Source organism: Nerophis ophidion, linkage group LG12 (genome assembly GCF_033978795.1).
Source record: "Nerophis ophidion isolate RoL-2023_Sa linkage group LG12, RoL_Noph_v1.0, whole genome shotgun sequence".
Classification (NCBI taxonomy): Eukaryota; Metazoa; Chordata; class Actinopteri; order Syngnathiformes; family Syngnathidae; genus Nerophis; species Nerophis ophidion.
Window position 1 is genome coordinate 26,439,597 of NC_084622.1, and position 21,568 is coordinate 26,461,164.

The 21,568-nt window shown below is 38.3% G+C and overlaps 1 protein-coding gene across 7 annotated transcripts in view; it reads right to left on the reverse strand.

Annotated features, from left to right (window-relative positions):
• Positions 1-1,293: 1,293 nt before the first annotated feature.
• myrf (myelin regulatory factor) overlaps positions 1,294-21,568 on the reverse strand; it is a 93,735-nt gene continuing 73,460 nt past the window's right edge. For all 7 annotated transcript variants that reach the window (XM_061917182.1, XM_061917183.1, XM_061917180.1 and 4 more), the window contains 6 exons: positions 20,775-20,999; positions 18,838-18,931; positions 14,956-15,018; positions 12,240-12,345; positions 12,071-12,142; positions 1,294-2,768 (listed from right to left, as the gene is read on the reverse strand). In XM_061917182.1, coding sequence (XP_061773166.1) covers positions 2,691-2,768; positions 12,071-12,142; positions 12,240-12,345; positions 14,956-15,018; positions 18,838-18,931; positions 20,775-20,999 — 638 coding nt within the window. In that variant the 3' untranslated portion in view covers positions 1,294-2,690. The remainder of the gene's footprint in view (positions 2,769-12,070; positions 12,143-12,239; positions 12,346-14,955; positions 15,019-18,837; positions 18,932-20,774; positions 21,000-21,568) is intronic.

The window sequence follows — 21,568 nt, forward strand, 5'->3', positions numbered from 1 at the left end:
TCTCCCACTTAAAATGATGACAGAGGTCTGTAATTTTCATCATAGGTACACTTCAACTGAAAGAGAAAGAATGTGAAAAAAAAATCCAGGAATTCACATTGTAGGAATTTTGAATAATTTATTTGTAAATTATGGTGGAAAATAATTAAGTATTTGGTCACTTCAAACAAGGAAGATCTCTGGCTCTCACAGACCTGTAACTTCTTCTTTAAGAAGCTCTTCTGTCCTCCACTCGTTACATGTATTAATGGCACTTGTTTGAACTCGTTAACTGTATAAAAGACACCTGTCCACAGCCTCAAACAGTCAGACTCCAAACTCCACTATGGCCAAGACCAAAGAGCTGTCGAAGGACACCAGGAAAAGAATTGTAGACCTGCACCAGACTGGGAAGAGTGAATCTACAATAGGCAAGCAGCTTGGTGTGAAAACATCAATTGCGGGAGGAATTATCAGAAAATAGAAGACATGCAAGACCACTGAAAATCTCCCTCGATCTGGGGCTCCACGCAAGATCTCATCCCGTAGGGTCAAAATGATCATGAGAAGGGTGAGCAAAAATCCCACAACCACACGGGGGGACCTGGTGAATGACCTGCAGAGAGCTGGGACCAAAGTAACGAAGGTTACTACCATCAGTAACACACTATGCCGACAGGAAATCAAATTCTACAGTGCCGGATGTGTCCCCCTGCTTAAGCCAGTGCATGTCCAGGCCCGTCTGAAGTTTGCCAGAGAGCACATGGATGATACAGCAGAGGATTGGGAGAATGTCATGTGGTCAGATGAAACCAAAATAGAACTTTTTGGTATGAACTCAACTTGTCGTGTTTGGAGGAAGAAATATACTGAGTTGCATCCCAAGAACACCATACCTACTGTGAAGCATGGGGGTGGAAACATCATGCCTTGGGGCTGTTTTTCTGCTAAGGGGACAGGACGATTGATCCGTTGTAAGGAAAGAATGAATGGGGCCATGTTTCGTGAGATTTTGAGCCAAAACATCCTTCCATCAGTAAGAGCTTTGAACGGTTGACCAAATACTTATTTTCCACCATAATTTACAAATAAATTATTTAAAATTCCTACAATGTGAATTCCTGGATTTTTTTCACAAATTCTGTCTCTCAGAGTTGAGGTGTACCTATGATGAAAATTACAGACCTCTTTCATCATTTTAAGTGGGAGAACTTGCACAATCGGTGGCTGACTAAATACTTTTTTGCCCCACTCTATATATATATATATATATATATATATATATATATATATATATATATATATATATATATATATATATATATATATATATATCCATCCATTTACTACCGCTTATTCCCTTTGGGGTCGCGGCGGGCGCTGGTGCCTATCTCGGCTACAATCGGGCGGAAGGCGGGGTACACATGTACTGTATATATATATATGTATATATATATATATATATATATACACACACATATATCAATATATTCATATATATATACATATGTGTATTCATACAAGCAGTAGAAAATGGATGGAGATATGTTTATATATATATATATATATATATATGTATATATATATATATATATACATACATACATAGAGTGGTTTCATTTATGCTAGCTGGTGTGATATAAATAAATAAGCAAGAATATACTACACAATAGTAATAGTAAGAGTTGCTTTAAGTTGTCTTATGATATCGTATATATATATATACATTGTTTCTGATGGCTGTTTTTCCTATGTTATATTGAACTTGTGGAACATATGCTTGGGCAACAAAAAGCACAACAACCAACAACAAGACATAAAAGCTTTTAAATCAAATATCTTACAGAATATAGTCAATATGTTATCACATATTGTATATTAAAATTGGACTCAAAGGACTATTTTTTAAAACAGTGTTGTTATCTAATGCAACTCTCTTGCAGCGTTTTGATTAATTAGTTTTTTTTAAAGTGAGTTTAAGGTGAAGCAGCAGTGAGTTGCGATGGATAATTTTGGGGAAATGATTGGAAAAGCAAAACTTCCTTTCTCAACTCACCAACATAAGCAAATTACAGTGTGAGCTATTCCAGTGTTTTCTTGAAATATTGTCAGTGTTGGACATATTACATTATATTCCTCAATGGGATTTCCAGTTATCAACCGTATATTCATCCAGTCTTAATCATAAATGAAATTAGCATGACTTCACAAATCACTTTGAGTATAGGAATGTGCAGTGATGCATTTCTAAACAGTTTGGATGTTTAGAAAGGATAGTATCATACCTGCATGTGCAGTATGGTATAGTCACATAGTCAAACAAAAGAGGCCAAGAAAGTACCAGTGTGGACTATTGAGGTCCAATAATTATTTTGACTCTCCAGTGTATGAAAGGTTTGGTTGAGATGACAGTAAATTGTACTATAGTATGATCGGTCAACTTACAAACATTATTTCACAATGGCTTTCAGCTGTGATGCAAAACAGTTGTCAATTTACAGTAATAATAAAAATAAAAAAAAACGTTCAGTGACAAACAACAGTGTGGACCACAGCAAAAAGAGATGTCTTAAAGATAACATATCGTTTTTACATGACTTACTTTGAAAATAATTTACAATAATCACACCTAATGCTTAAAACGCACATCAACCCTAAATGGGACGCTGATGGCTTGCTGTAAAGGCACAACTGGGGAGGAGGCACTCTTCTCACTTGCAGCTGCTTTCGATGACTAAGTGGTAGTCGGAGTAGGACGTTTCTTCCTCAGTGGTGCAGCTTTTTTCCTTCTATCAGGAGAGAAATATACATATGAATGAAAACAATTAATGAAACATACTTGTTGCTTCACTTGCAATGTGTTGTCAGATCGAAAAAAAGTAATCAATGAATGAATAGACTGAAATGTCAATAAAAGAGATTAATGGATGACTAAAACATAATACACTTAAATGATAGCGGCATGCCGAAAAAATAATGGGAAAAAAAATATCTTATAGTATTACTAAACATCTTATAGTATTACTAATTGGATTATCCAGAGAATAGTGCTCGATACCGTGGTAGAGCGCAATATGTATGTGTGGGAAAAAATCACAAGACTATTTCATCTCTACAAAACTGTTTCATGAGGGGTTCCCTCAATCATCAGGAGATGATGACTGAGGGAGATTTATCTCCTGATGATTGAGGGAACCTCTCATGAAACAGTTCAGTAGAGACGAAACAGTCTTGTGATTTTTCCCCCCACACATATACACACACATATATATATATATATATATATATATATATATATATATATATATATATATATAGACATATATATATATATATATATATATATATATATGTATATATATAGGGGTGTAACGGTACACAAACATTTCGGTTCGGTACGTACCTCGGTTTAGAGGTCATTTTCGGTACAGTAAGAAAAAAAACAAAATATACATTTTTGGTTATTTATTTACCAAATTTGTAAACGATGGCATAACATACATATACACACAGGGTCCATGGCCAGGGTTAATGTGGTCAACATATATAAAATAAAAACTAAATAAGACAAGGCTCGGAATGGTTTCTTAACAAAACCTTTCCACATATTAAGTGCTTTTTTTGATTGATTGATTGAGGCTTTTATTAGTAGATTGCACAGTACAGTACATATTCCGTACAGTTGACCACTAAATGGTAACCCCCCAATAAGTTTTTCAACTTGTTTAAGTTGGGGTCCACGTTAATCAACGTTAAACTACCTCAAGTTGTTGCTCAGATTACATAAAATGACAAAACTTTTCTTCTACATATAAAAAGTGCAACATTAAACAGTTTCAAGTCAACTCAGCCTCAGATTAACTTTTCCCAATACCATCACAGATGCTGGCTTTTGAACTTTGCGCTTATAACAATCCGGATGGTTATTTTCTTCTTTGTTCCGGACAACACCACATCCACAGTTTCGAAATATAATTTGAAATGTGGACTCGTCAGACCACAGAACACTTTTCCACTTTGCATCAGTCCATCTTAGATGAGCTCGGGCCCAGCGAAGCCAGTTCCTTGGTGTTGTTGATAAATGGGTTGCTTTGCATAGTAGAGTTTTAACTTGCACTTACAGATGTAGCAACCAACTGTAGTTACTGACAGTGGTTTTATGAAGTGTTCCTGAGCCCATGTGGTGATATCCTTTACACACTGAGGTCGGTTTTTGATACAGTACTGCCTGAGGGATCAACAGTCCGTTATATCATCGCTTACGTGCAGTGATTTCTCCAGATTCTCTGAACCTTTTGATGATTTTATGGACCGTAAATGGTAAAATCCCTAAATTCCTTGCAATAGCTCGTTGAGAAATGTTGTTCTAAAAGTGTTCAACAATTTGTTACAAATTGGTGACCCTCGCCCCATCCTTGTTTGGGAATTACTTAGCATTTCATGGAAGCTGATTTTATACCCAATCATGGCACCCACCTGTTGCCAATTAGCCTGCACACCTGTGGAATGTTCCAAATAAGAGTTTGATGAGAATTTCTCAACTTTATCAGTATTTATTGCCACCTTTCCAAACTTCTGTGTCACGTGTTGCTGGCATCAAATTCTAAAGTTAATGATTATTTGCAAACAAAAAAAGTTTATCAGTTTGAACATCAAATATTTTGTCTTTGCAGCATATTCAACTGAATATGGGTTGAAAATTATTTGCAAATCATTGTATTCCGTTTATATTTACATCTAACACAATTTCCCAACTGGAAATGGGGTTTGTATATATATATATATATATATATATATATATATATATATATATATATATATATATATATACATATATATATATATATTTATACTTTTTAAATACACCAATGGTGCAACTGGACATATCCTCAGTGATGTAACCTAGGATCACAGGGGGTTTCGGGTCTTTCAACAATCGGACCCCCTCCCCTAGGCGACCCAGCCAGGGTTGATCAGGCCCCAGCCTGTGTCCAGGTAGCGCTACTGCCCTACATACCACGCCTCTCCCCTCCTGAACCACAGCCACCTTGATGCCACTTCTGCTGCATCTGTGACTAACTTCATGGCCCTTTGCTGGCTGGCCCCTGTGATGCCAAGCATTCTGTAGGCCCTGCAGAGAGATTTGCCCACAAACCCTCGACATCCCACTTCAACAGGCCGGCACATCGCTCGCCACCCATTGCTCTGACACTCCTCCACAAGCTGAGAGTACTTTGCGCTCTTCCTCTCATTGGCCTCCTCCATACGGTCCTCCCAAGGCACTGTGAGCTCCAAGAGGATTACCTGCTTGGAGGCCACTGAGGTGAGCACAATATCTGGCTTTAGTGTTGTTTTAGCAACCACGTCAGGGAACTTCAACTGCTTTCCCAGATCAACTGACAGCTCCCAGTCGCGTGCTGTTGCCAACAGACCAGAAGAGGTGTTCTGGGCAGCCGGTGTTGACTTCTCCCCAGCTCTGATGAAAGCAGTACTCTTCACTGGGCGGCGGCTCTTGCTGTGACTGACTCCCCTGCAGATGGAGTCAGCTATGGCCTTCAGGACCTGGTCATGTCGCCAGCGGTACTGCCCTTCACCCAGGGCTTTTGGACAACAGCTTAGGATGTGCTCCAAGGTTCCTCTCCTCTGGCAGAGGGGGCACCCTGGTGTCTCCACCTTTCCCCAGGTGAAGAGGTTGGATGGACTTGGCAGCACGTCGTAGACCGCCTGGATCAAGAACTTTATTCGATGGGGTCCGGCTTTCCAGAGCTCGGTCCATGTGACCTTACGCTCTGATGCGTGTTCCCATCTCGTCCAGGTGCCCTGTTGCCGCATTCCCGCCATCTGGCAGGCTCGCCTTTCCTCAACTCCTGCTCGCACCTCCTCGAGTATCAGTGACCTCTTCTCTTTCCCCTGCGCCTTATCATAGCGAGGTGTTCTTCTGCTACCTAAGCCAGATCTCCCCTGCGCCATTGTCCCGACCAAAACCTTTTGCCGTAGCCTTGCCTCTGCGACATCCACAGCCTCGACAGCTCTCCACTTTCGCCCCGTCCTGACTTCAATCCCAGCCTGTGCAACCTTTGGGTCACTGGACTCCCGATATTGTAGGAGCTCCCTGGACCGTGTCACCATGAACTCCTCGCTCAGGCTGCTGATGGGGAGCTTCAGTTTGTTGTTATGCCCGTATAGAGCAATGCTGCTCAGGCTTCGCGGCAGTCCTAGCCACCTGCGCAGGAACCTACTGACCCTCATCTCAAAGCCTTCCACTGTTGAAATGGGGACTTCGTACACCATGAGGGGCCAGAGGATCCGAGGGAGAATCCCGTGCTGGAAAATCCAGGCCTTGAACTTGCCAGGAAGGCCAGACTTATCCACCATGGTCAGCCAGGTCTCCAGGTCTTGGTTAGTCGATTTTGTGGAGGCTGCGTCTCTCAGGCTGCAATTAAACACCTTTCCCAAGCTCTTCACAGGTTCCTCGGTGAGTGATGGTATTTTGGTGGTGCCAAGTGAGGAGCAGAACTTGCCAGTAACCTTTCTTTTCTTTAGCACTAGGGCCCTCGACTTGGCTTGAAGTTCATGCGAGCCCAGGAAATCACCTCCTGAAGGCCATTCAAGATCCACCTGCAACCTGGGACAGATGGAGTGGTCACTGTCAGGTCGTCCATGAAGGCTCGGATGGGTGGCTGTCGGACTCCAGACCTGGAGAGGGGCCCTCTGCACTGAACTTCCGCAGACTTCACCAGCATGTTCATGGCGAGTGCAAAGAGGATGACTGAGATCGTACAGCCAGTGATGATCCCCTTTTCAAGCCTGTGCCAGTCGGAGGTTGTTTTTCCGGAGGAGACTCTTAGATGGAAGTTGGCATAGTAGTCCAGAATGAGGTCTCTGAACTTCTTTGGAATGTGATGCCGATTCAGTGCCTCTTCGACCAGCTTGTGGGGTATGGATCCATAGGCATTTTCGAGGTCCAGCCACGGAACAGCCAGGTCCCCCTTATCCTCCCTGGCTTCCCTGATGAGCTGAGTGACCATGCCTGTGTGCTCCAGACATCCAGATACCTCTGGGATCCCTCCTTTCTGGACTGATGTATCAATGTAGGAGTTCTTCAGGAGGTAGTCTGTCAGTCGCCTGGCCATGAGGCTGAAGAAGATCTTCCCTTCAACACTCAGCAACGAGATGGTTCGGAACTGTTTGATGTTCTGAGACTTCTCCTCCTTTGGGATCCACACACCCTCTGCCTGTCTCCACTGGTCTGCTACCTTGCCCCTCCTCCAGATCACCTTCAGGATTCTCCAGAGTCTGTGGAGTAGTCTTGGACAGTTCTTATAGACCTTATAAGGTACTCCACTGGGCCCTGGAGCAGAGCTCGTCCTTGCCCTGCGGACCACCTCCTGAATCTCCTTCCAGCCGGGCTCTTTCACATTGAAGTCAAGCGCTGGTGTTGGTGGATTGATCAAGGACCTGCAGGGGCCTAGGTCTTGTTCTCTGCATCCATCGCTGTAAATTTGCTTGAGGTGGTGGTCGACCTCAGCTTTGGAGCAGGCCAGTCTACCGCTTCGCTTCTGTCCTAGCAGCTGTTTTGTGACTCCAAAGGGATTCGCCAGAAAGGCAGCTCTCCTCCTGGACCTTTCCTTCCTCCTCCTATGCCACTCCGCTCTCCTCAAGGTTATTAGCTTCTTGCGTATTATACAACATAGTTACGCAAGAGGCCCCCTATCCTCTTCACTTGCAACCTTGAACTGCTGTCTTAAACACTTCAGTTCCTACCTGAGCTGATGGATTTTACTCGCTCTATTGTTCATGATGTAGGGGGGCTTCGCTGCCCGCTTCTCCTCAAGTCCAAACCTCTCTGCAGCGAGGCTGATGATGATCGTGGTCATAGTCTTGAGGCGTCGATCAGCGTCCCCTTTGGCTGTTGTTTCCAAGATAGTATCAGCATCTTCATCAAACTGGAGCCACTCTTTCTCCTTGCTTGCTTGGGGCCACTTTACCCGACGATGTTCTGATGTCCTGTATATATATATATATATATATATATATATATATATATATATATATATATATATATATATATATATATATATATATATATATATATATATATATACAACGTTCTCACTCACATTAATATACCAGGGCCATTTTAGTGTTGTCAGTTAACCTATCCCCAGGTGCATGTCTTTGGAGGTGGGAGGAAGCCGGAGTACCTGGGGGAAAACCATGCATCCATCCATCCATTTTCTACCGCTTATTATCTTTGGGGTCGCGGGGGGTGCTGGTGCCTATCTCAGTCATGGAGAAAACATGTAAATGTATATATATATATATATATATATACATATATATATATATATATATATATATATATATATATATATATATATATATATATATACACACACATCCATCCATCCATCCATTTCCTACCTCTTATTCAACAAGAACAACATTAAATTGAGCTACAGCTGTATGGATAACATACAACAAATCATTTTAAACCACAACAAAGCAATTGCAAAAGGACTGCCCACCCCCAGACTAAACGACTCTGAAACCAATAAGGAATGTAACTGTCACAAGAAACCTGATTGCCCTCTCAACGGAGGGTGCTTACAGACATCAGTCGTTTACCAAGCAAAGGTAACACGCAAGGACATTAACACATCCGACACGTACGTAGGATTAACCGAAGGAGCGTTCAAAACAAAATGGAATAATCACAATGCCTCCTTTAGAAACCAGACTTTGCGGAATTCTACAGAACTCAGCAAACACATTTGGAACCTCAAAGACAATAATGTTGAATATTCAATAACATGGCAAATTCTTGCATCCAGCACACCTTACAACAGTGGTAATAAAAGATGCAACCTATGCTTAAAAGAGAAACTGTTTATTATATATCATCCAGATCTATCATCCCTCAACAAGCGCAGTGAAATCATTTCAACATGCCGCCACAGACGGAAACACCTCCTAGGTAACACATGAGCCAATCACCACGCCCCTACGCCTGCCTGTACCCACCCACTCTGTGCCCTATATAAACCATTGTATGTGAATGCTTCCATTAAAATCTCCTGATGATTGAGGGAACCCCTCATGAAACAGTTCTGTAGAGATGAAGTAGTCTTGTGATTTTTCCCACACCTACAAATTGCGCTCTACCACGGTATCGAGCAATATTCTCTGGATATCCAATATATATATATATATATATATATATATATATCCATTCATTTTCTACCGCTTGTCCTACTCTGGGTCGTGGGATGTGCTAAAGCCTATCCCAGCAGCATTCGGGCGGAAGGCGGGGTGCTTTTGTGTGTGTGTGTGTGTGTGTGTGTGTGTGTGTGTGTGTGTGTGTGTGTGTGTGTGAGGAAGGAACTCTGGTTCACACTCCATACAGTAAGTTACGGTAATGCACCTTTAACGTCAAGTGCCCCGCCATTAAACAAGAAGAAGCAGCAGTATAAAAGATGCTTTATGTTTATTCAGACTGAAATGGATTATACCTTATTTACATATAGAAATGTTTTTAATGAATGTTTAGAGTATTTAATAAGTCACACTTGAATTCATAGCTATTATCACGTACATGTGTATATTTATTTTATGATATTTAAAAGTATGTTATGGTTTTGTAATATAAGTTTGGAATCTGTAATGCAGTTAGGAGCCACACTTTCTTTTTTAACCTATCTTTTATTTCTTCAGTATGTATAATTTTCTTTATACCTCTTTTATTCTTTTGACATCGTTATCGTTTTGCATCGTGGTAGACTTCTTGAGTTTTCAGGTAGTGAACAGATGAAAATAAGAGGATCTAGAATTGTTTTTCATCATTTACTGTTGCAAGCAGGATGACGAGGAAGTATAAGAACGTCACGCTAAGGCTTCATTAAGAACCTACAATATGATATAATATAATAAAATATAATATAACATAAATAGTGCTGTAAATTGATAATTTAAAAAAAATCAGATTATTTAAACTTGAATTTTGATTAACTGTGAATAATATATATACATATATATATATATACAGTATATATATACAGTATATATATATATATATACATATATATACATATATATATATATATATATATATACATATATATATATATATATATACACACACATATATATATATATATATATATATATATATATATATATATATAAATACAACATTTTGACAAAAATGCAATTTTATTGTCAGAATGTCATACACAAAAATTTTCCAAATATTTTACTTTAATCTACTACTACATTTATTTGCTAAAAAAGTAATAACAATATAGTAAAAAACAAAAAAGAAAAACAAGGCGCTAATATGGCTCAATAGATAATGTACTAAACACAAATTACCTACAGGACGTATTTTGGAGGAAAATTTGCCACCGAGCACGCAAGTCGGAGTCTCATCACTGATCTTTACACATGTACCTCATCATAACCATCCATGGTAAAGGTAAAGGAGCATGTGTGGTCAAAATAAATTGCGTGATTAATCTGCGTTTATATGCGTACATGGTGAATGCGATTATTTTTGTGTTAAATCGAATGCGTTGACGTTGACAGCCCTAAATATAATATAATACAAATACCCCAAAACCAGTGAATTTGGCACGTTGTGTGAATCATAAATAAAAAACAAAATACAATTATTTGCAAATCCCTTTCAACATATATTCAATTGAATAGACTGCAAAGACAGTTTCAAACTGGAAAACATTATTTTTTGCACATATTAGTTCATTTGGAAGTTGATACCAACAACATGTTTCCAAAAAGCTGGCACAAGTGGCAAAAAAGACTGCGAAAGTTGAGGAATGCTCATCAAACACTTATTTGGAACATTCCACAGATGAACAGACTAATTGGGAACAGGTGGGTTCCATGATTGGGTATAAAAGCAGCTTCCATGAAATGCTCAGTCATTCACAAACAAGGATGGGGCGAGAGTCACCACTTTGTGAACAAATGCATGAACAAACTGTCCAACAGTTTAAGAACAACATTTCTCATTCAGCTACAGCAAGGAAATTTGGGATTTCACCATCTATGGTCCGTAATGTCATCAATAGATTCAGAGATTCTGGAAAAATCACTGCACGTAAATCGACGATATTATGGACCTTTGATCCCTCAGGGAGTATTGCATCAAAAAGCGACATCAGTGTGTAAAGGATATCACCACATGGGCTCAGGAACACTTCAGAAAACCACTGTTACACTTGCACTTTTCCAAAAAGTGCAAGTTAAAACTCTATTATGCAAAGCGAAAGCCATTTAATACCCAGAAACACTGACAGCTTCGCTGGGCCGGAGTTCATCTAAGATGGACTGATGCCAAGTAGAAAAGTGTTCTGTGGTCTGACAAGTCCACATTTCAAATTGTTTTTGGAAACTGTGAATGTCGTGTCCTCCGGACCAAAGAGGAAAAGAACCATCCGGATTGTTATAGGCACAAAGGTCAAAAGCCAGTATCTGTGATGGTATGGGGGTGTGTTAGTACATACAGGTTTTGGAGCAACATATGTTGCCATCTAAGCAACGTTATCATGGACGCCCCTGCTTATTTTAGCAAGACGATGCCAAGCCACGTGTTACAACAGCCTGTCTTCATAGTAAAAGAGTGCGGGTACTAGACTAGAGGATAATTGTACAGAGTCTAATTGTGTATTCTATAGTAAACGAAAGTCTCAATAGAGATGATTTTAATAATAGAAGACCAGAGATTACTGGTATAATGACAACTACTGTTGGTTCTAAGATAAAGTTAAATGTAGATATTGTATATGTACCGAGCTATTGTATTGTTATTTACTAAGGATTGAACAATGTTTAGTCTGAGTAGTATTTTGATGCTATTGTTCTTCGGTTTCGGGTTATCAAGCAAACCTAATAAGTTTCAGTAAAAAAGAAAATTTACTGCAAGAACTTGCACTTGTCCTTAATTGAATATCATTATTTAGAACTTTTACATATTCAATACAAGTATAGATAATGGATGGGTGGATTATACCAAACGAAAGATAACCATACATTATTTTCATTGCACAATCCAGAGCTCAAGTGTACTTACAGAAGAGACACGAAAGTGGTAGGTGATGTCCTGGAAGGACAGCAGAGGCAATGACCACAAGTGATCAGTCCCCTTAAAAACAAAAGCCAAGTAAGTGAAAAAGCAAAAATAATATGCAGATCAAACTCATAATTGCAGAAGACAAATCATTTTAGATGTTTTTTTGTACCTTCGTTGACCTCCTTTGTCCACCATACAGTTCTGTTTCAGTGTGATTCGGACATAGGTGTCCTTTGATGACTCGACATTGTTGGACCCACACGATATCTGTGGACCTACAATAATGACATGGGCTTTAAAAATGCCCTTCCATTTCAGTTTGTCCAAATAGTTGGTATTTATATTAGTGGACAACCCATGTGAACTGAAAAGTGCACACCGTTTCTATAGAACTAACTTCTTTTTAACAATGAATGCCCCATTGTTGTTGAAAGTCTTGCAGGTTTACATGATATATTGTGTCTTTGTGAGCAACACTACAAAGATGTCCTTTCAGTTAGTGGCAGCTGACCAATGACGCAGTTTTAGCAGCACAGCTTCTCTACTTTCATACAGCTTAAAATTAAATGTTTGTAAAAAAAAATAAGCAATACTGTATTCCTTTCTCTTACCTATATACAGAAAATAGCACATTTTATGCAGAATATACAGTACAGGCCATAAGTTTGGTCACCCCTCATTCAATGTGTTTTCTTTACTTACCTGACTATTTACATTGTATATTGTCACTGAAGGCATCAAAACTATAAATGAACACATGTGAAGTTATGTACCTAACAAAAAAGGTGAAATAACTGACATGTTTTATAATCTAATTCTTTCAAAATAGCTGCCTTTTGCTCTGATTACTGCTTTGCACATTCTTAGAATTCTATTGATGAGCTTCATGAGGTTGTCACCTCATAAAGGTGTCATAGTTTTAATGCCTACAATGTAAATAGTCATGGAAATTAAACGCATTGAAATAAGAAGGTGTGTCCAAACTTTTGGCCTCCACTGTACGTAAGTCCACCCATTTAGGATAAAGCATTTCTATTTCTCACGTTTGGTGCTATGCATAAACAATGAAGTGTTTGTTTAGTTCACTAAATTGGATCCTCATTTGTTATTACTAAGGCAAGGCTATTTTGATACATTTTGTTCATTAAAGATACTAAAACCAATAAAATATTGGTCGAATAATATATGCTAAACCAGGGGTTCCCACATTTTTTGACTCAGGGGCCGCATTGGGTTAAAAAAATTTGGCCGGGGGCCGGGCTGTATACATACACACACACACATATATATATATATATATATATATATATATATATATATATATATATATATATATATACCCCCAAAAAAGGGACAAGCAGTAGAAATGTATGGATGTGTACATAAATATACATAAATATATACACATGACATCATCACTTACCGCAAGTGATGATGTCACGTTATCCATTGGAAAATGCATTTTTAGACTAGGAGACACCAAAAGTAACAAGCGGTAGAAAATAATTTAGAAAAGACAGATTTTAAAAAATATATAATAATAATAATTATTATTATCATTATTTTTTTTAACTTGGGACTTCCCACGGGCCGGATTTTGGATGTTGGCGGGCCGGATTTGGCCCACGAGCTTTAGTTTGGGGACCCGTGTGCTAAACTATCTGAACATCCATCCATCCATTTTCTACCGCTTATTCCCTTTCGGGGTTGCGGGGGGCGTTGGCGCCTATCTCAGCTACAATCGGGCGGAAGGCGGGGTACACCCTGGACAAGTCGCCACCTCCTCGCAGGGCCAACACAGATAGACAGACAACTTTCACACTCACATTCACACACTAGGGCCAATTTAGTGTTGCCAATCAACCTATCACCAGGTGCATGTCTTTGGAAGTGGGAGGAAGCCGGAGTACCCGGAGGGAACCCACGCATTCACGGGGAGAACATGCAAACTCCACACAGAAAGATCCCGAGCCTGGATTTGAACCCAGGACTGCAGGACCTTCGTATTGTGAGGCAGACGCACTAACCCCTCTGCCACCGTGAAGCCCACTATCTGAACAACATATTCTAATATTAGCTTGGTGGTTTAGGTATAACGAAGGAAATGAGTGTAATATCTATCTAATCCTCTTGAGATATTAAATGCATTGTTATAAATCTTTACTATTAATATTGTTTTTCTACCAATTCATTATTTGTATGTGCTTTAGCACATTTAAAAACTTGCAAGAAATGTGTACACCCATTCATAATGACAGGACACAAAGGAATCATCAATGGCCAAATAGAGTAGGATGCGCAGGCCGTCAGCCATTTTGGTTTTCAGGTTGCATTTTTGGGACGTTTCGGGCCTGTTGCATTTGTCTTTGGTTTTGTTGTGTAATCTTCTAATACGTGATGTGTTTATTTTCTTTTAGAATATGTCGTGGGCCATTACAAAATAGGTTGCGGGTCGCATTTTGAACACCCTTGATCTAAGGCAACAACACAAAACAAAACACAAAACAAAAGTGTTATGTGGGTTGTTATACGGTCATTGATCAGGTCAAAGCATACATCAGTGCTAGGATGGGTGAAGAGACTAAAACTGGTGTGCTCACTGACACATTTCATTTCTAAATACACCCTACCTTGACTTTAGTAAAAACTGTTACCAAGTATTGAGCAAATAAATGATATGCATTCAAGTATAACATTTAAAATGTTCCTGGATGACATTTTGTCAATAAAATTGCATTGGTGTACAAATATCGCGTTAATTTAAAATATGCAAGTGAGAAATAACCTGTGATTATTCAGTATTGATAAAAATTCAAAAGTGGGAATAAGCTGATAGAAAAAATTATTAATTTGACAGCACCAATAAAAAATGTTGATATACTCACGTCATGTGCAATGTGAGTTGTGAGAGCGAGGAATTAGTGTTTCCCTTGAGAGAAATTGTGTAGCTAGAAAGAGTTGACACAGAAAAACAGTAGCATCACTTCACAAGACCTGCATTCAAACTCTCAGAACTATTATTGGGTTCCAAATGTAAAAGTTCAGTCACACTTTTCTAGCAGATATATTTCTCACGTTTGACTCAATTTTGTCACAGTTACCACACTTTTCATTTCACTTTTAACTCATTTCCATTACATTTAAGTTAAAATGAACTCTTATGTAATGTTAATCTGTTGATCTAAATGTTACATATAAATCTAAATATTATATCAACATTTAAATGTTAAATCTTACATTTTAATTTAAATCGGAAATCTAAATTTGAGCGCAACGTGTTAAATCTAAGTTAAAACCTCTCAAGGCCCAAACTGTTTGTTTAAATGCTTTTTTTATTTCTCTTTGCAATTTGGGCTTATTGGACCCTAATTAGAATAAAAAATGAGAATCCTCTTTTGATATGATGTACTAAGTCCATAAGTAACAAACGTGTACTTAATGTTTAGTGACATGCTAATTCTTATTTTTACATTTTTTTTTTCTCCAACTTCCAATGTACATTATACTCTTCTGACACCACCAGATGGCAGTATAAGTGTCCACATAAAGGACCCTAATTCAGTAGTATACACAATTTTGGAAATAAGAGCTAAAAGGTGCTGTCCACGTATGTGGCCAGTAAGCCTCTAGAGGTTTTAAATCTAAATCTAAATGTTAAATGAAAATCTTGAGTGTGAATCTAAATGTAAGTGCTAAATCTCTTACCAAGTGTAAAGATGAATATTTATAGAAATCCCAATTTTCCACCAATCCGAGGCCTCTTAGCCAAAAAGCTGTGCCTGACAGATTGTTTGTGTTTTAGTTTTTTCCTGTGTGTGTAGTATTTCCTGTCAGCGCTCTTATTTTGTTTATTTCCTGTCTTTCTCCCTGAGCGCTGCTTCCCCTCAGGTGCGGAGGATTAGCACCTGGCCACACCTGGAGTCAATCAGCCCGATCCTATTTGAACCTTTTTTGTCCTCCAGTCGAGTGCTGGATAATTGTCATGTCGATGTCACTTCCGTATTGTCGCCCCTGTCGTGTCATTTCATTGCAGCGTAGCGGTAAGCTATATTCGTTTGCTCTTTGTAACTTACTGTCTTTTGTTCCCTGCTTCCGTTTTGTTTTCATTCTACAAGTAACGACTTCTATTTTCCTGTTCGCTACCCGCTAGCTTCCACGCTAGGCCCCTTTTGTTTTTTGCTAGCTTCCATGCTAAGTTCCTTTTTGTTTTCTAGCTCCCATGCTAGCTCTCTTAGTTTGTTTTCCGCCTCGTGCGCGCTTTGTGTTAGTACCCTTTTATTTGTTCTTGTTCTATTATTTTGATTAAATCATGCTTTCTCACTCAATGCCTGCCTCCTTCTCTGCATCTTGGGGTTCGTCACAAACTAACTTTGACAGTGTCCACATATTTGCCTTTCAGTGAACATCTTGGAGGAAACACAACAAATTAATGCCAATAAAGTTGCATATTGTTAAACATTTTAGCTCCAGACGTGAGTGTGCATGGTGTGTTGCATAAAGACATATTTGAAAACATGACGCTCAAAACGCTGATCAGTTTACTTCTGCAATTGACATTGAATGATTTGATTCTCACACAGAGGAAGTCTTCAAGATAACACCTATTTTTTATTTGTATCTATATCATTTCGCTGTGCTGTTACTTCATGATTGTGTCACAAATGAACATTACTTTGCTGTAAACAACGCAATCACTGTCATGCTAAAAGTTCCTGCAGCAGCCAGCTCAAACACTGGCTTTGGATATATACCTGTAGGTGAAATGATCAGCTGTTTGAGCGGCTTGTATTTGTGATACACACCATGAACACTCACAGGTTTGACGCTACCATTTTTAACAATATGCAACCGAATTTACATTAATCGTCCTTAATCATCTTTCATGTTTCCTTCTTCCGCAGACGGAAATATGGAGAAGTGTCATGCACTCAAAGGCAGAGATGTGGGCGCGGCTTTGCGGCTGAGAGGCCTCGGATTGGTGGAATATTGACATTCTATAGTTATCTCCACATTTGGCGAGAGATCGAGTGCTCACATTTAGATGTATGATTTAGATTTAGATTTAAGATTTGGTTTGAACATTTAGGCTTAGATTTAACATTTAGCGCTCACATTTAGATTTAAGATATATATTTAAGACTTAGATGTAAGATTTAGGATTAGATTCAACATTTAGATTTATATTTAACTTGGGGTTGGATTTAAGATTTAGCATTCACATTTAGATTTATGATTTATATTCAAGATTTAGATGTAAGATTTAGGATTAGAGTCAACATTTAGATTTAGATTAAATTTAGGGGAATAAGCGGTAGGAAATGGATGGATGGATTTTACATTTGGCGGTCACATTTAGATTTAGGATTGATAATTAGATCTAACATCTAGGTTTAGATTTAAGATTTAGATGTAAAAATTAGATACATATTTTACATTTAGATTTAACAATTGGCGCTCACATTTAGATGTAGATTTAGATGTAAGATTTAGATTTAAGATTTAGGTTTAGATTTAAAATTTAGGCTTGCATTTAACATTTAGCACTAACATTTACATCTAAGATTTATATTTGAGACATAGATGTAAGATTTAAATTACAGCCAACATTTGCATTTAGATGTAATTTAGGTTTAGATTTAACATTTAGCGGTCACATTTAGATTTAGGATTTATATTTAAGATTTAGATGTATGATTTAGGATTAGATTCAACATTTAGATTTATATTAAATTTAGGTATGGATTTAACATTTGGGTGTCACATTTAGATTTAGGATTTATAATTAAATTTAACATCTAGGTTTAGATTCAAGATTTAGATATACTGTATATTTTTCATTTAGATTTAACATTTTGCACTCACATTTAGATGTAGATTTAGATGTAAGATTTATATTTATATTTAAGATTTAGTTTTAATATTTAGATTTAAGATTTAGGTTTACATTTAACATTTAGTGTTCATATTTATATTGAAGATTTATATTTAAGATTTAGCTGTCGGATTTAGGATTAGATTAAACATTCAGATTTAGATTTGATTTAGGTTTAAATTTAACATTTAGCGGTCATATTTAGATTTAGGATTTATAATTAGATTTAACATCTAGGTTTAGAATTGATATTTAGATTCAAGATTTAAATATATATTTTACATTTAGATTATGATTTAACATTTTGCGCTCACATTTAGATGTAGATTTAGATGTAAGATTTAGATTTAAGATTGACATTTAATATTTAGATTCAAGATTTAGGTTTAGATTTAACATTTACTTTTAAAATTTAGTTGTAAGATTTAGGTTTAGATTTAACATTTAGTGGTCATATTTAGATTTAAAATTATAATTAGATTTAAAATCTCGGTTTACATTAATATTTCATTCAAGATTTATATATATATATATATATATATATATATATATATATATATATTACATTTAGATTTAGATTTAACAATTAGCGCTCACATTTAGATTTAAGAAAGAGATTTAAATTGAACATTTAGGTCTATATTTTAACGTTTAGATTTAACATTTAGTTTTAAGTTTTAGATGTAGATTCAACATTTAGATTGTGATTTAATATTTAGGTTTAGATTTAACATTTAGATTTTAATTTAAAATTCAACATTTGATTTAAACTTAAATGTGATGAAAATGAGCTAAATGAGAGAAAAATATCTGCTAGAAAAGTGTGAGTGAATGTTTAAATGGATTTAACTTCTTAATGCTGATGTTTCCTGTAAAATTATTAGCATGTATGCACCTGCAGCTCTTGGAGAGTTTGCAATGTTGTGTGGTAAGTTCTTGCTCGGTTTCCACAATATGAAGACGAGCCAGGGATGGAGTTGATCTTCCTCCTGCAAAAAGAGAGGTGAGCTGCATTGAATGTTTCTGCACTCACAGCATTGTGGTGTGTTTAATGCAGACTAACATGTTTGCTTCCTAGGCTTGTAGCATCAAATTCTGGGCCCCCATACACAAGACACCTAAAGGGCCCCTCATCCTACTCTAAACACAACGTAGCCGCTCCAGACACGCACACTTTATTATGTTTACATGCATTGCAAAACTAATTGCATGGAGTTGGTTGAAACCATTAAAAAAAAAATACATGTAAAAAACTTAAAAGGGAAACTGCACTTATTTAGGGGAAATCTTGCCTATCATTCACAATCCTTAGTGAGGCAAGAACACACATTTTTTGTCTTTTTTTTAATGCATCCTAACTCATAAATAAATGCTAGCAAATGTCAGTTAACAATGAAGGTTCACATTCCCCCAATAAAGCGCTCTAAAAAGCTCCCAAAGCATCAATCAACACTTTATACACACACACTATAAGTATATAAAGTATGTAATATAGTAACAGGTACATTCATAATAACATCCATCCATCCATTTCCTACCGCTTATTCCCTTTTGGGGTCGCGGGGGGCGCTGGTGCCTATCTCAGCTACAATCGGGCAGAAGGCGGGGTACACCCTGGACAAGTCGCCACCTCATTGCAGGGCCAACACAAATAGAAAGACAACATTCACACTCACATTCAAACACTAGGGACCATTTAGAGTTGCCAATCAACCTATCCCCAGGTGCATGTCTTTGGAAGTGGGAGGAAGCCGGAGTACCCGGAGGGAACCCACGCATTCACGGGGAGAACATGCTAACTCCACACAGAAAGATCCCGAGCCTGGATTTGAACCCAGGACTGCAGGAACTTCGTATTTTGAGGCAGACGCACTAACCCCTCTGCCACCGTGAAGCTTCATAATAACATGTACTGTAATATTTACATATTTTGGTCATTTAAAGCATACAGCGGTGCATTCATTTTACAGATGCATCAGGAGATCGCAAAAAGCCGCTGCCTGACCAGGGCTCACAAAATCTGCAGAGACTCCTCCCACCCCCACCAAGGACTGTTTTCACTGCTGGACTCTAGAAAGAGGTTCCGCAGCCTCCGAAGCAGAACCTCCAGGTTCTGTAACAGTTTCTTCCCTCAGGCTGTAAGACTCTTGAACGCATCATAATAATCCCCTCATTTCCCCCCAAAAATGGATTAACCTGCTGGAATATAAAGACAATATGAAATACATCCATAAACATGGATGCATATGAAAAAGTGCAATATATTTATCAGTACAGTAATCTATTCATTTATATCTGCACCTTATTGCATTTTTATCCTGCACTACAACGAGCAATTTCGTTCTTATCTGTATTGTAAATTTCAAATTTGAATGACAATAAAAAGGAAGTCTAAGTCTAACAACCACAACTACTACCACACATGGCAGACTTCCTGAGCGACAACAACGACTATTTTAGGGCAAGTGATAATCCAGAACCCTATATTTTTTAGCCTGAATATATGGAGGAGAGGTACGCGTTTTAGAAGCTCAAAGATAAGCAGATTCAGCAAGTATCACCATTGCTAAGTGCTAAACAAGAAATACAAACTACGAACATAATAAAACAAACACTGTACAATTTCTGCTCTCACCGGGATGCCAACTGATTGGATAATTGTATTTGTCATGATCTGGCAGCTCTGCTGCCGCCTATGTTCTTTTTGTTGCAGTGCCTGGTTTCTGGGTCACAGGGCGTGCACCCTATATACTAATTTCCTCCTGTCCACTTTAGCGCTTCAGTACCTTCACTCGGCGCTAGTAGGTTCCTACAAGCGCCGTACATATTTACCATTCAAATATAGACTCCGCTGTCTGCGTGGTGTAGGTTGCTGACCACCTGGGAGACGATTGGGTGCTGCTGCCCCGTCCTGGTCTGTCGACGTGGGCCTTTTGGACTTGGCAAAGTACAGTGGAGTGGACGTGTGACTGAGGCGGTTTCTGTTGCGTCCGTCCTTGTCCATGATTCTGGACTTGGCCTTCTTATTAATGGTGCCTGGTGTGGGGACCAGGTTGTCTACACGTACACAGATAGATCATTATGTTAGAAGCCTTCAGCTCTTTATGGAGTCTCAATTATTAATATTAAATAATGTTGTGACTGGTGTGAGTTTATAGCAGGGGTGTCAAACGTACGGCCCGAAGTTTGGCAAGTATTAAAATGAGCTGCTTTTTTTTGGAAAAAAAGAAACCGCTGTTCTAAATGTGTCCACTGGATGTCACAATAGCAATTCTGATAGGCAAGCAAACGCCTTATACCAGGGAGGCACACAGTAAAGGGTGACTGTGGCTCCTCCTCTTCAACCCACATGAAACTTAAAACCTGCCGTTTTATGTCTTTTGTTTCGAACACATGGTCATTTGGCACCTTTGTTGACCCAAAATGTCTCTGTCAAACACAAAAAAGTGAACTTAACCCTTTTGAATTACTTTTACCTGAGGTTCTTAAAGTTTGTTGCGTTAGAACTGGATTGATACGGGGACATGACTAAGGAGGTATTTGATACCTTGAAGAGTTTACATGTTGGGTTTTTTGTTCAGTCCCGGAAAGACTGTGACATAAAGTTTCATCCTGACTTTGTAGAT